Raw genomic sequence first — 17,366 nt, forward strand, 5'->3', positions numbered from 1 at the left:
GGAGGAGGAGGAGGAGGAGGAGGAGGAGGATAATGTTTTCTTTATTATCCACTAGGACTGACAAAAGGATCAAGGACAGTTCAGAATGATATAGAGTGATATTACCTAAAAAAATGTGCAAACAAAGGAAATATCAAAAACAAAAAAATATCAAAGAAAATATCCCCGAAAGTGGGGAGACCTCTGAGGGTTACAATAGTGTGGGTGTTGTGGGCATACTTTTAGCAGAGAAATAGATAAAGTGATTGAGGTTGTCAGAGTATGTGATAGGATACTTAAGCTTAGACAAGTCTTGGAAAATAGAATAACTTATATCTCTGTCTATGTGTCTTAATCAAGACTACCAGATGAACAAAAGGATCATTTTTGCGATACTGTTTTCTGGTTTACCTTGATGACCAAAATGCTGATACTGTAGCTGCCACACCTACTATTGTTATCATCATTGCCATTGTTGTTATTAATGTCAATGTCATGAATGTGACCACTTAGATATGGGAAAGTGTGGCCTCAAACCTCTGTAATCTGTTTATCTCTTACTGCATTGTGCTACTGATAAACTTGATGATAAATTATGTGACAGGAATATATACTGAGCATTTAGTACTATTCATTGTATTTTTTGCGAGACACTGAAGATGTGATTTAACAAGATTATATAATGTTTCATCAAACAATTATGTAAACCTGGTACTAATTTACTGAAACACATGTATGTTTTATAAGAAATAATATACCATAAACTTTTGCTGTATCTTATAAACTATAATGTGGCTCTTATTCCACGCTATCCTATGATTTGATACCCTGCATTGAACAACACTAGATATACGAGTGAGGTGTGGAACCTACTACTAAGCCTGAACTTTGGTAATGTGTTGTGCTTCAAGGCACACACTTATACATTAATCAAAGTATTCAGTTTTATAGATCCATTTCAGATAATCTTAATCAGTTTTGCACAGTTAGGGTTGGAAGGTCAAGAAGATACTTATGTCTGCACCTAGTTACATAGGCACCTAAAACAATTAGTGAAAGCTTGGTATACCAAGTCGCCTATGAACACAAGTGATGTCCCAACTTATATATGTGTGTGCATGCATGTATGTGTGCATGGATGTGTATGTGTCATCTATGTGTGTGTGTGTATATATATATATATATATCGTTTAATGTCCGCTTTCCATGCTAGCATGGGTTGGACGATTTGACTGAGGACTGGTGAACCAGATGGCTACACCAGGCCCCAATTTGATTTGGCCTGGTGTAGCCATATATATATATATATATATATGCAACAATAAATAATTTTTGTCTCTTTTTATAGAGACAAAGGGTTTATAAGACTGCAAAAATGAAGTGCTCAAATATAATTCAGACAGATTAAAAAAACATTGATCAGCGAACAAACATCAAATTTGAGTCAACAACTTTATATACAACACCACACCTCCAAACATTTGGTCATATATAAATATTGCCATGGCTCTTAAACATATAAAGAATATATATATAAAAACACAGAAGGTAACAAATATATATGCAAATAAAAATACAGATATATAGAACGGCCTATCAAGAAGGTATATACAATTGACTAAAAATTCTAAAGCGTGACATGCGACTAAAAATCTAAATAAAATAAAATATCAATTGACTAAAAACTTTTCTTACTCCCCTCAAACAAAAAAGTATGTCAAAAAAGTTCATTTCATAAAAACCGTAGTAGGTTGGAGTCCAGGAGCAAAAAGAGTTCCACAAAATCAAGTCAAACACACCTATTGGCCATTTCAGGAGTTCATTGCTGCAGTTTGATTACGAGTTAAAGTGCATCTCGACAATGACCCCCCTCATGTTGAGGTTCCTATTAATCCTGATGAAGGTGTTATTGCCAAGATGCACTTTAACTTGTAATCGAACCGTGGCAATGAACTCCCGAAATGGCCAATAGGTGTGTTTGACTTGATTTTAAATATAGAACTGTATTATGAACTTTTTTGACGTATCTTTGTTTGAGAGGAGTAAGAAAAATTTTTAGTCAATTGATATTTTATTTTATGTAGATTTTTAGTCGCATGACACGCTTTAGAATTTTTAGTCGATTGTATATACCTTCTTGATAAGCCCTTCTATATATCTGTATTTTTATTCACATATGTATGTATGTATGTATGTATGTATGTATGTATGTATACACATTTGTTTGTGTGTGTGTGTGTATGTGAATATGTGTCTATACAGAGATGAGCTACCATCTCCACAACTGGTCCGTTTAGCTATCAAAATGCTTAGAACCGGTTTGCTAGGCTACCAAACTTTAAAGCATAGATTCTGGATAAAATATTTACAACTCAGCACAAAAATATCTCTTTGTTAATATATAATATAATAGGGGGAAAACAAAACCTATAATCTAAGTGAGGGTGAATGTCTAGGAACAAAAATCAATCAATATTAAGTTCATAAAACTGATATAAAGTTTATTTAACATGTGTATAGTGGAATATGTTTTGATTCATTTCTATAGTGTGGAAAAAAATAGGACTAAAACTGATATTGAGGGATTGATTTGGCAGAGAGGAGGATCAACAAGCAAGAGGGGTAGTATGAGATGTTGAGAAACTGAAGATGAGAGATGATGAAAGAGAAAGGTTAGAAAGTTGGATGAGAAGATAGATATATATATCCTTTACGCAGTAGGATTAAGCATTGAGGGTGACAGAAACATCTGACCCTGAGTTACATCTGACTCAGCAAGGTTTGTGCTGCTCTGTAGGAATTCTGTTGCTTATGCTGATGGGTGAGTCAAGGCAGCTCTGGCATAGTGGTGGAAGGGGCCGAAACACCCACAGAACTGCTTCACAGCCAGATGAGACATCAACTCCTGCATTCAGAGACAGAGCACAGCACTCCTCAGTACACAAGTGTTTACCCTGAATATATCCCACAAGTCACCATAAAAAGAAATACAGTTACAATAACATGCTAAAGTACTGTGGGAAAGAAGAGAGAGGAAAGTAGATATAATGCTTCAAACAACCAGAAACTGACAGTTATAATGAAAAGTTAAAGTACTGTGGATAGGGAAGAAAGGTAGACTGTATGATGCATGTGTGCAAACTGCCATGCTACACAGCAGTGAAACATGGGCCATGAATGCTGAGGACACGTATTGGCTTGAAAGAAATGAAGCTAGTATGATCTGCTGGATGAGTAACATCAGTGTGCATACACAACAGAGTGTAAGTACCCTGAGAGAAAAGTTGGACATAAGAAGCATCAAATGTGGTGTGTAAGAGAGGCATCTGCACTGGTATGGTCATGTATTACATATGAATGAAGACAGCTGTGTGAGGAAGTGCCACTCCCTAACAGTAGAAGCAACCTGTGGAAGAGGTAGACCCAAGAAGACATGGGATGAGGTGGTGAAGCATGACCTTCGAACATTGGATCTCACAGAGGCAATGACAGGAGACTAGGACCTTTGGAGATATGCTGTGATTGAGAAGACCCAGCAACTAAAATGAGATCGCAACCATGCATGTTCAGCCCTGTTAAGAATACCCCTGATGTGTCGGACGATATGATATGCTTGAGAAGACATGTTGAGTCAAGTAAAACCAATATCGTAGCTGTGGCCAGTGCCCCCTGACTGGCTCCTGTGCCGGTGGTATGTAAAAAGCACCATCTGAATGTGATCGACACCTGGCCAACTTGACTGGTTCCCATGCCGGTGGCACATAAAAAGCACCTACTACACTCTTAGAATGGTTGGCATTAGGAAGGGTATCCAGCTGTAGAAAAATTACCAGATCAGATTGGAGCCTGGTGCAGCCACTAGCTCTCCAGACCTCAGTCAAACTGTCCAACCCAAGCCAGCATGGAAAACAGACATTAAATGATGATGATGATGATGATGACATATATACATACATACATACAACACAAATCCTTAATTGATACACTACAAATGATCATGATATCTGGGACTATAAAAATCTGCGAGACCTTCTTAGGATTTAAAGAATGAACAAGACAAGATGCTTTCCTTCACAACCTTGCCATAAAGTGGGTGGTTGGTCAAAAATTATTCTAAATTAAAAGAAGAGAAAGAAGGAACATATGTGTGGGCATATGTACACACATACACATGCATACATACATAAATACATGCATACACACATACATACATGCATGCATACATACATACATACATACATACATACATACATACATACATACATACATACATACATACTGTAAGCACAACAGACCTGATATAATGATTTGGGATAGAAAAGAGAAATAGTGTACAGTTATGGAAATGAGCTGCCTAGCAGATGTTAACATAAAGCTGAAGATCAGTGAAAAAGAGAATACCTACGCTGAACTATTGAGAAACCTGCAGTTATTTTATCCTGATTACAAGGTCAGGTTTATACCTGTAACTATTGGGGCCCTGGGATATGTAACCCACTGCCTAAATACTAATCATTAAAAATTAAGCTTCTCAAAACCAGAAAGGAAAAAACTAATTTGAAGACTACAGACCCAATCCATCACTAGAACTGTAAAAATCTGTAAAACTTTCCAGAAGTTTAGCATTTAGATATAAATGAACATGTCTAGATATTCAACTATATGCATGAGAATACATACATAATGCAAAACATACAAATCTGCACATAAAAATACCCTGTTGTTGATGTTGAAATTCCAAGAAGGAGCCTTGGATCTAGATTAGAAACTAGCTCTTTCTATTGGCAAGAAATCTTGAAATAAAACTGAACAATGACATACATACTTATTAGGTCATCCCATAAATAATGCAGGTTTTTTTTCAATTACATGAACTAAATGTTGGAGGGGATGGAATAAACTACCTGCATTAAATTGCTATAAAAGCAGGTAGTAATTTTACGTTGTTTTTATACTTAGTGCAAGTTTTGAAGAGTGCAGTTCGATTTTAACAGTTATTTTTCAAAGCTATAATGGAAGTGACAAAGGAGCATATTTGGCATATTTTGCTTTATGATTTCAATAAAGGTAACAACGCAATGGAAAATACAAGGAATATTAATGTAGTATATGGAGATTGGACAATAAGTGTAAGCCAGTGTCAACAGTGGTTCCAGAAATTCCGAGCTGGAGACTACAGTCTAGAAGACAAGCCTTGTCCTGGAAGATCTATAGAGCTCAATGAAGACGTCCTGAAAATCCTGGTGGAACAAAATCCCATCGTAACTGTTGAGGAACTAGCAAGGAGCTTGGATTTGGTCATTCAACCATTCATCAACACCTGTGTACCATCAGAAAAGTAAGCAAATTGGGTCAATGGGTTCCTCACAAACTTTCCAAGTCTAATCACACACAGAGAGTGAATGTGTGCTCTTCTTTGCTGCCATGTCTCACAAAAGTGACTGGTGACAAGAAATGGATTCTCTATAAAAATGTCAAGCACTAAAGACAGCGGGTAGGGAAAGGAGAAACACCGTTACACAAGGCTAAAGAAGGTCTTCACCCACATAAGGTATTCTTATCTGTTTGGTGGGATATGAAAGGATTAGTCCACTTTGAACTTTTAAACACAAACTAAATGATAACAGATCTACTGCAAGCGGCTTGGGCATCTTAAGTCAGCACTAGAAGGAAAATGACCATCTTTGGTTTCAAGACGAAAGGTATTCTTCCATCAAGATAATACTCGGCTACATACAGCGAGAATAACATTCCAAAGGCTAGAGCAGTTTGAATGAGAAATGATGCCCCGTCCTCCAAATTTGCTGGACATTGCCCCATCTGATTATCATTTATTCTGCAGTCTTCAAAATCATTTGAATGGAAAAAATATGAATTCTGTAGATGAGGTCAGAATAGTACTGGAGGAGAATTTTTCACTACAGACAAGTGAATTTTGGAAGAGGGGCCTTGCAAATCTACCAGATAGATGGAAGAGCATTGTAGAAAATGAAGAGTATATTTTAGATTAAAAAAGAACTTTGCTTATCTTAATTTTGAAAAATAAAAGAAGTATTAAAAAAACTGCATTATTTATGAGATGACCCAATACATACATAAGTGACAATCTGGATAAGCTAGGGTTTCCAGAAAAAGAAATCAACCAACTAACTCACACATTACAAATACAATGTGCAAGTGGAACAGTAAAATTATGCAAGACTTTTCTCAAGTTTAAAATATAACATTGTTTTTTTTTTTTACCTACATTCCAACAATGGAGCTTTGTATTTTTGTTAGAGGAAGAATACAAATAACACACATGATTATCATTATTATCATTTTAACAACTTTTCCATACTCGCTAGTATCAGACAGAATTAGTTGAGACAGATTTTCTACAGCTTGGTGCTCTTCCTGTCACAAACCATCACCTGTTTCCAAGCATGTTACATGCTTTTCACAGAAGATTGGGAATGAACAGCCATCACACATTGTCATTTTAAAACAAGAATATTATTGACAGTGACTTCGAAGTTTCAGCAAGTGAAGCCATCATCGGACAATGATGCATTGAAGTTAATATAGATTTATATAGTCTCTGCTGAGTTAAAATCTTCCTTGGAGAGTGTGGGTTTGAGTGGAATGGTAACTAGGTTGTAGGGTGAGTTGTGATAGAGAGGTGTTTTGGGAGAAGTTTTACTGATTATATTTGGGATTATGTTATTGTTTATGATTTATTCACATATGTAGAACTTTGTAAGCAGGTGTGTATATTTAGGTGTGTTCTCTTCAGGTCATGGGATTGTTTTTTAGTGGTTCACAAAAAGGATGTATGTAGGTTTAGGAAGTGTCAGTACTTTTAATTATTTTTGGTTTTATTGAATTTAATCCTTTATTTTGACAATATAAAGGTCAAAGATTCAAAGTTTAGTCCAGTATTTAAAAACTTAGCAATTGGCTATGACAATTTTTTTTGTTATGGAATATTTTAAGGGTTCACTAAAGAATGTAAGTAGGTGGTATGTTTTACTTGTTGTCATTTAGAATATTTCCTCTTTATATTTGGAAGGCAGGGATTGTTAATCTAGCACATCATGGTGTTGTTAGTATAGAAATATGCTTATCTTGTGCTTTGATATTCACAAAGGGATGTGGATAGTTGTAAAGGTTGTTGCTCTGTGCATTTCTCTCTAGGAGTCCATTGTTCTATAAGCAATTTGATTAATATGTAGAAATTCTAACCTCTGTGTTTTATGGAAACAGAGTTTATGGGCTATGTGTTTATAAATATTCCTTCAACTCTGTTTCAGACATGGGTATATATATATATATATATATATATATATACATATATATTAGGCCTCTGGATATATGCAAAAGTGGGGCATTATAAAAAATGTGTATATAGTCATATATAAAAATAGGAACAACATTTAATTTTAAAAATTGATTTAAAAATATAAAATTACACACATATATATATACACGACAGGCTTCTTTTACTTTCCATCTACCAAATCCCTCACAAAGCATTGGTCAGTCCAGAGATATAGTAGAAAACATTCACTCAAGATGCTGCACAGTTGGACTGAGCTCAAAATCACATGGTTTGAAAGCAAACTTGTTAACCACATAACCATGCTTGCACCTAAATACACGCACACACACACACACATACACACACACACACACACATGCACACGCACACACACACACACACACATACACACACACACATAATGCAAAAGCTATACATATAAAATAAAAGAAGGAAAATGCACACAGTTTACATAGTTTTAATATATTTTTTTAAATATATTTTATAATTGAAACAGTATTGTGCTTGTTGACCGGTTTTGCTTTCACTAATCATGACATTGAAATTATTGTAATTTCGTATTTTTTTAAGAAGATTTTAGTCCATGTTGTGTATGGGTGTTTGTGAATGAAATGAATTAACAAGTAGAAAAATCTAAGTGGACGTAATTGGTGATCGATATTATTCATGTTTTATGGATTGCTCATATTTTGGGAAGGAGATAAATATATATACAAAAATTCAAAACTTAAAGTAGTAAGATGAAGTATTTACAGTGATGGGTATGTGAACATGAATTAAAGTATATACTGAGACCAAAATTGGTTATGCGTTCATATTTAGGTGTGTTCTGTATTTTTCAATAAATAAACTTTCTTTATTTAAACATTCTTGTACAGAAATTGTTTCTTTGCACTAGTAGATGGAGAAAACTGTAAAGTTTGGTTGGATACTACCTGCATATCTCTCTATGTGTTCACTCAAAGGAATCTGTCTGTACTATGGGAGACAGAGTTGTTCTTTATGTAGTGTGGCTCTCTGTCTAAGTGCCATACTTCTCTGTCTTGTATAGTTGTGTCCACAACATGAACAAATTTTAACATAAATTAGATTCTCGGAAGTACAAGTGAAGTTGGTTTTAATTGTGAACCTCTCTCCTTCTTTGAATAGGAATTCCAAGCCTTCCAACAGGTTGGGGCATGTTCCACAGTTTGGGCATCCACATTTTTTAACCAATGGTTTCATGATTGTTGTGTAAAGCTTCACATTTGTCAGAAGTTGTTTCAGCTTCTGTTAATCATAGTTTTCTGCAGAATTCTGAAATATTGTCTTTAATTTAATTCTGGTTAGATCTTCATGGGGTAGGAGTAAATTTTAATCCTTTTGCTAGTATCCTGATTTACCCCAACCCCACGAAGAAATATCCCCTTTAATTCAGAAAAAAGGATTTGCACAAGTGTCTTACGGAAATACCCAGGACCTCTGTCTTCAAGACCTCAGAACAATACTAAATGAGAGACAATATCCACCCTCACTTATAGACGATGGAATTAAGTGTGCTAAAAAATTAGGCATTAAAACACTAAGGGAAATAAAACATAACAACACACCACATCTCAAAACACTATTGCTTATATCAACTCACAACCCTAGAAGCAATGAGTTATACAACACTATTGTACAAAATCTACCAATGCTCACTAGGGATCCAAAAATGAACAACATTCTGAAAACATAAATTCATCAAATGCAAAAAGCAACACAAATCGCTAAAATGGCTTCTGACAAATGCAAAACTTTACACAACAACTATGAAACCAATGGTTAAAAAATGTGGACACCCAAACTATGGAACATGCCCAACCTGTTGGAAGGCTTGGAATTCCTATTCAAACAAGGAGAGAGGTTCACAATTAAAACCAACCTCACTTGTGCTTCTGAGAATCTAGTTTATGTTGTGGACATAACTATATAGGAAAGACAAGAATGGCACTTAGCCAGAGAACCATACTATATAAGGAACAGATCTGTCTCCCATAGTACAGACAGATTCCTTTGAGTGAACACATAGAGAGATGTGCAGGTATTATCCAACCAAACTTCACAGTTTTTCCCATCTACCAGTGCAAAGAAACAATTTCTGTACAAGAACATTTAAATAGAGAAAGTTTATTTATCGAAACATATAGAACATGCTTAGATATGACCACATAACCAACTTTGGTCTCAGTATATACTTTAATTCATGTTCACATACCCATCAGTGTAAATACTTCATTTCACTGCTTTAGCTTTTGAGGTTTTGTATAATTATTTATCCCCTTCCCAAAACATGAGCAATTATCTCCCCTGTCCCAAATAATATCGATCAATTACTTCTCCTTAGATTTTTCTACTTGTTAATTCATTTCATTTACAAACTTCCATGCACAACATGGACTAAAATCTTCTTAAGAAAATATGAAATTACAATAATTTCAATGTCATGGTTAGCGAAAGTGAAACCAATCAACAAACACAGTACTCTTTTAATCATAAAATATATTAAAACTATGTAAACTGTGTGCATTTTCCTTCCTTTATTCTATGTATATATATATATATTGCATTACAACTCACCATGTGGGAATAATCAAAATTCTCCTCTTCCCTTTTTCTTACTGTATATGTATATATATATATATATATATATATATATATATATATACATATACATATACTGCTGAGATCCCCTTCGGTCATGACTGACCATGGGATTGCACCTAGAAAGTTACCTTCCCAGACACAAGTCCAGACAAGGTTGTTTATGGAAGACCAGTAGTTGCTCATGCATACCGGCCTCCCCTCTCCACGCCACCAGTGTTATCCAAGGGAAAGGCAAAGGCCGATACAGCTTGGCACCTGTGACATCACAACTCATTTCTACAGCTGAGTGAACTGGAACAATGTGAAATAAAGTGTCTTGCTCAAGAAAACAACATGCAGCCTGGTCCAGGATTCGAACTCACAACTTCACGATCGTTAGCTTGATGCTCTAACCACTGAGCCATGCGCCTTCACATATAAATATATATATATATATATATATATATAATTATGATAATAACATTAGGGATAAAAATCCAAATTTACAGGTAAAATTTCAATTTAATTTAATTTATCAAAATTAAAATTAAATTAAATTTCACGATATACAATATAATATATAATACATATAATAAAATATAATATATATAATAAAATATGATATATAATACCCGAAGATTAGCTATATTTTTGAATAGAATTGATTTTCGATCAATTTATTTTGAATCAATTTGAATCGATTTGATTTTTATTTGATTTTCTATTTGAAAATGTGGTTATGAAACACATGTAGTCGTTTTACTATTTTAATATTTATTACTTTGTATTTTTATTATAGGTCTTTTTAGTGTATTTACTTATTAAATTTTTCTATGTGAGTGGATTTTCATGGATGATTTCAAGAATTGTTTTATTTCTCTAAATTATATATATTTGTATTTATAGATCTCTACCAAAAATTTGATAAAAATATTGTACCTGTTATCAACATAGCAAAATTCTCATATGACAGGTCGTTAATCATACAATTTTGTGTGCATATCAATTTAAATAAGAGCTATAACGCAATCCATTGTAAAAACTTTATTAATGACCTATGAACATTTCGATACAATATCCCGACTCACCCCTGTATGTTATAAAATATGGAATATTGTATCTCTTCAGGGTCAAATTTGATTAATTCATAGCAGACAGTAAATAACAGACAACATTAAAAGTTGTCTTTAAACAGGTTAAAATGACATGAAACATATTGACACTGCATACAATATCGGTTAAGAAAACCGCTTCATAGTAAAGTAATGAAACAGTTTTCTTAACCAATATTGTATGAAACGGTTTTCTTAACCGATATTGTATGCAGTGTCAATATGTTTCATGTCATTTTAACCTGTTTAAAGACAAGTTTTAATGTTGTCTGTTATTTACTGTCTGCTATGAATTAATCAAATTTGACCCTGAAAAGATACAATATTCCATATTTTATAACATACAGGGGTGAGTCGGGATATTGTATCAAAATATTCATAGGTCATTAATAAAGTCTTTACAATGGATCGCATTATAGCTCTTATTTAAATTGATATATATATATATATTATATATATAAATATACATACATACATACATACATAACCACCAAGTGTCAAAGTGCACACCTTGATGAAGTCTGCAGACATGAGGTAAATACCATCATGAGATTGGGAAGGCAACTACTTGACAAGCATTCCTTATTCGACAACCCTGAACTCTTACCCAAAGAAATTGCAAGACTCTACCATAATATAACATCAGAGATGAGGATGAATGCATTCCAGCAGAAGACCATGCGTGGATACGTTAACAGAAAGCTCCAGGGTGATAATAACATTGACAACCAGAGCAGTCTATCGTGGACAAACAATTGGGTCACCAACTCTCACTTTGAAGGGTATGCCTTTGCTATTCAAGAACAAGAAATAGCAACCAAATTCCTAATAAACAGACAGGACAGAGAGGCAGGCAAAGCGCCACAATGTAATAACCGATACAGACTCTGTGGAATCAGTATCGAAGATATCACCCACATCATCAGCAGCTGTCCAAAAATGTCATCATGGTATTACCTACTTATGAGACATAATGTTGTGGCCAAGACACTGTACAATGAAATCCACCGACAGGATAACCCCGGGGCTAAGGAGATGAAAACCCATAATGAGGTAGAGGCCATTACCACTCACAATATGAAAGAGTATTGATGGAATGTCCCAATAAAAACCTCAATAAAATGCAGACATAATAGACCGGATATAGTTATCTGGGACAGAGAAGAGAAACTGTGTACAGTAGTAGAAATCAGCTCTCCTGCAGATGTCAACATCACACTAAAGATTAGAGAAAAAGAGAACAACTACGCCGAGCTACTGAGAAATTTGCAGATACTCCACCCAGACTACAAGTTCAGATTCATACCCATGATTGTTGGGGCATTGGGGTATGTAACAAACTGCCTCAACAAAAACCTGGAAAAATTAAGGTTCTCAAAACCTGAAAGAAAAAGGCTGATTAGAAGACTACAGATTCAAGCCATCAATGGAACTGTAAAGATATGTAAAACTTTCCAAAAATTTAGCACATAAATACATATGCATGCATCTAGACATGAAAATATATACATAAAAACGCATCCATAAAACAAACAAACAAATCTGCGCATAAATACATATGCATACACCTAGACATGAAAATATATACATAAAAACACGTCCATAAAACAAACATACAAATCTGCGCATACACTAACACCAAATACTGCACACACACATATGCACAAATACCTAGATGATGTTGATAAAAGTTCCAATGAAGGAGCCTTGAATCTATGTTAGAGTCCGGCTCTTTCTCTATTGACAAGAAATACAGAAATGAAACTGATTGATATCATACATACATACATACATACATACACACACACACACACACACACATACATACATACATACATACATACATACATACATACATACATACATACATACATATATATATATATATATTACTCCTTCCAGCCATTGGGCTGCAGCCACACTGGGGAACTGCCCTGAAGGTTTTTAGTCAAACAAATCAACCTAAACGCTTACTTTTTACAGCCTGGTACTTATTCTGTTAGTTTCTTTTGTTAAACCACTAAGTTATGCTGATATAAACCAGCCAACACCAGTTATCAAGTACTGGTGGGAAACAAACACAAACACACACACACACACACACACACACACACACACACAAATGATGGGCTTCTTTCTGTTTTCATCAGAGCCATCCAATAGGACTGAACCTGGAACCATGGGATTGAGAAGAAAACCTCTTACCATATAACCATGCCTGTGCTGTAAACAGACAGACAGGCAGGCAGGCAGGCTGGCAGACAGACAGATAGATAGATATATACATCTGTGAGTGTAAAGAGTTCAAAATTACAGTCAATAAATTCACCACTAAATCAATGAAGTATATTCTTATCACACAGTAATGAATAAATGAATTAATGAATGAATGAGTGTATGTATGCATGCATGTATGTGTGTATATATATGTATGTACGTACATACATATACATGTTATGTATACACACAGAAGGTGTGAGTGAGAGAGAGAGAGAGAGAGAGAGAGAGAGAGAATAGAATCTAAAAAAACAGATATTATTCATCATTTAATGAAAAATATCTGTTTAAGTAATATATATGGGAGAAAATCCAGAACAACAATATGTTGTAAATGACTATTCAATTAAATTATAAGTTTTGATTCATTTAAATAATATTCAATTGTGACACAACTGATCCTGAGAAAGAATTGTAATACTTACAAGCACCAAAATGCTGTTCACGAATAATGCATATTTTGCCAACATTTTGCCTTTGTATTTTTCACCACTTTACATTGGTAACATCTATTAAGTGATCTTCTACTCTTTAAACAGGATTACAACCATCCTTCCTGGAATAATACAATAGAGAGACTTTATTTTGAAATGTTCAATTATGATGATTAAGAAGATGGCAAGATTAATATATTAATATGATTTTTAATTTTAAGGTCTTTTTTTATTAAAAGAAAATTTTCCCAAAACTTACAGCCTTCTGCAAGTGTTAGAAAATATTTAGTTTTACTGTTCTATGTTCTAAGTCCTAATCCTGCTAAGATTGACTGCTTTTCATTTTTTCTTTGCAGTTGCTATTTAGCTCAAAATCAACACTGAACTGAGCAGATCCATGATCAAAATGTTACATCTGTGACCATCCCACCACTTTATAAAGCTGGAAATACATTGTCATATGTTTTTGTTGTATCTCAAGAGAGTCATTGTGCTAATAATACAGACTAATTCTATTTCACTTCTTTCAATATAATTACTCAATTAGTTAATTATTTAATCAATTAACTCATTCGGTCAGTGAATCAATCATCTAGGTTTGTCAAAGTCCTTTTGTCATTATTCACAACCTCATCAATGACGTCATCCTCTCTATTTAAGGTCTGTTTCAGACCAGATTAGTATTGGCAATTACCTTCCAAAAATACAAAATCTGTTTCAACACATGAGTTCACATCAAGAATCTTGCAAACCAAATACAAAAACAAAATTGTCTTTTGTCATTCATTTAAAATAACAGGATACAAATTTAAGGGAGACTTGGCTGGTATTTCTAGCAGATATGTTCCCTTAGTAGTTAAATGTCCTCACTCTACCTACACCATAGACGGTCTCCTTTCTAGTTACTCTCTATGTTTACATGGTAGAGACAATCTCTTAATCTCCACTAACTGTAGACATGCAGCTCCCATAGTAGCTTAACCCCTCTTTACATCATGCAAAATGTGGCTCCTCAGCAACATAGAAGCCCAAACAAACACAACAGTATGCAAAAAGAGGGTTCTGTCTTAATCATGCAGTAGAGATGTAGTCTACACATGCTGAATTGAAGACAACCTGCCAAGAGGAGCAGGAACTTTAAATAAAAACTATACAGAGTAGAAGGAACACTTAACAAAGAGTGCCTCTGTGATCCCAAGAGATAACTATGATTAATATCAACCGTATCATGGTAACATGAGCTCCTTGTCAACCAGGTTGAATCCCTTACTAGCCAAACCTTCTCTCAACAATGAAGAGACATATCTAGGAGAATAGAAACTCTGAATAAGATCTATGCAAAATAGAGAGAAGAGATGCCTTAGACCTTCTACAGACAATAACTCTAGCACTGGTGACATGATAAAATATACCTAATTCATACTAATAGTGGTTGGTGAGAGAAAGATCATCATCATCATCATCATCATCTGTAAAAACCATGCCAAAAGCATGACATACACAACAACAAAGATGGATGGTTTACTTTGTTGTTGAGTATGCATGTAAAATTATAACAATGATGTACACACACATACACACACACACACACACATATCCTTATTGTCATCATTTTGCAACTCTTTTTCTATGCTGACAATGGTAGGACAGGTCTCATCATTTGTCACAGTCCATGTTATCTAGCACATACAACACAAAAAAAAAAAACACCAACTTCTTGTGTCGTATTATTCAGATTGGGTAGTGGGTGTATTTTATCATGCTGTCTCTACTACTGAAGTGAACTAAGATTAGAGAGCCCCTTCTACTGTATATCATTTCTTATTCAGAGTTACTACCTTTTTAAGTAGGTAGCCAACAATGCAGTCTGTCAAGTTCACATCTTGCTTTAGCATCATATATAAATTGCAGAAAAGTGTGAAACTGCAGGTTAAGAGTTCTTTGTCTCTTTGTTGTGCTTTCAATGTAAACTTTTTAGCAACTTTAGTTGATTTGGTACTTAATTTAAAATTGAAGCAAACCATAGTGATATTTATGCTGTGTAAGTTGGCAGGGTGCATATGCACATGCATGCATGTGTATATGTATTACAGGCAAAAGAAACTAAAAAAGATTTTCAAAGCTTTTCCTAGTTAGTAAGTGTTTTAAAAATTTAAATAAACATAAAATAAAAACATCAGGAATATTTTAATTTTGCTTAAATAGAAATAGTTTTTGTAATATGCAAGAACTAATTATTTGTTGTGGCTGTTTATTACTAGAAATTATGAAGTTAATAAAATGTTGGTTGTTTCACTGGTATGCTTAATAATAAAAGACATCTTTTAATTAAATTTCATAACATTCCACTCATGAAACTATATAATTAAACTATATAATTAACATCAGAATAATGTGCTGGATAAAGTCAGACTAGAATAGGGAAGTGGAATATTCTTAACTAATTTATTAGGTAACAGCTATTACCATATTTTCTGGCATACAAGTATAATTTTTCAGACCAAAATTTACAGTCAAAAAAGGTAGGTTGACTTATACACCAACATGGCTTTGGAGGACCAAAAATTCCATGTGAAATGCAACAGGATTTGGAAAGATAGTGATAATGTTTGAATGTTTACACTACATGTTTATATTATATACTATGTTGACTTCTATGCTGGAAAGTTCAGTAATGTGTTACTACTCTACCATTAAGGTTACTGCCATTGAAGATAAGCAGTAACATTTAGTGTAATAAGAAAGAATAGTAAAACAAAGGTATTCAAGAGACTAAGGAGACTAGGTGAGGATCTGTTCAATCATCATCATCATCATCATCATCATCATCACCATCACAATTCTTTAATGTCTGTTTTCTATGCTGGTATGGGTTGGACAATTTCACAGGAGTTGGCCAGCTGAAGAGTCATCAAGGCTCCAATTGTCTGTTTGGTATGGTTTCTACAGCTGGATGCCCTTCCTAACACCAGCTACTTTACAGAGTGTGCTGGGTGCTTTTTTCATGCTACCAACACAAGTGCATTTACGTATCAGCATGAGTGGATTTTAGATGGCACCAGCACAAGCGCATTTTATGTGGCACTGGCATCTGCAAAACAAAGACTTCTCAGCTGGGAGAGGGAGTGGGGGCATGGCCTTAAAGAAATGCCTGCATGTATGGATGACCATGATTTTACTTAGGTTAACGTGTCTTCTCAAGTACACCAAATTACCACATTTCCTGGTCCCTCATCATCTCCTCAGTGAGACCCAGTATCTGAAGATCCTTTCTTACCACTTCATTCCGTGTCTTCCTGGGTCTACCCCTTCTACAGGTTCCCTTCACAATTAGAGATCAGCACACAAAACAGAATAACTTTATATGCCACACAAACTTGTTCCATTTTGTGAACTTTATGCAAAAAGCATAAGTCTGACTTGACTTTTTATAACTGTCATAGAAGTTTAATTATAAAAGATTCTGTTGCCTTCTCCAACAAACATAATCTCTCAGCCAATCTGAACTATTCTGGCCATCAGAAACACTCTAATCAATCAGTGCTCTCCAAGAAATATGCTGAATTATTCAAACTTTTCTTCCGATTAAATCAGTACATAAAAACAACCAACAAAGGAACTCTAAGATGTTCAACCTGC

The 17,366-nt window shown here is 34.5% G+C and overlaps 1 protein-coding gene across 11 annotated transcripts in view; it reads right to left on the reverse strand.

The window, feature by feature from the left end:
* LOC106877387 (tetraspanin-33) overlaps window positions 1-17,366 on the reverse strand; it is a 73,415-nt gene that overhangs the window by 34,580 nt on the left and 21,469 nt on the right. For all 11 annotated transcript variants that reach the window (XM_089358625.1, XM_089358623.1, XM_014926283.3 and 8 more), the window contains one exon: window positions 13,719-13,849. In XM_089358625.1, the coding sequence (XP_089214751.1) occupies window positions 13,719-13,763 (45 nt within the window). In that variant the 5' untranslated portion in view covers window positions 13,764-13,849. The remainder of the gene's footprint in view (window positions 1-13,718; window positions 13,850-17,366) is intronic.

The sequence above is a fragment of the Octopus bimaculoides genome, chromosome 10 (assembly GCF_046866305.1).
Source record: "Octopus bimaculoides isolate indiv1 chromosome 10, ASM4686630v1, whole genome shotgun sequence".
Taxonomy (NCBI): Eukaryota; Metazoa; Mollusca; class Cephalopoda; order Octopoda; family Octopodidae; genus Octopus; species Octopus bimaculoides.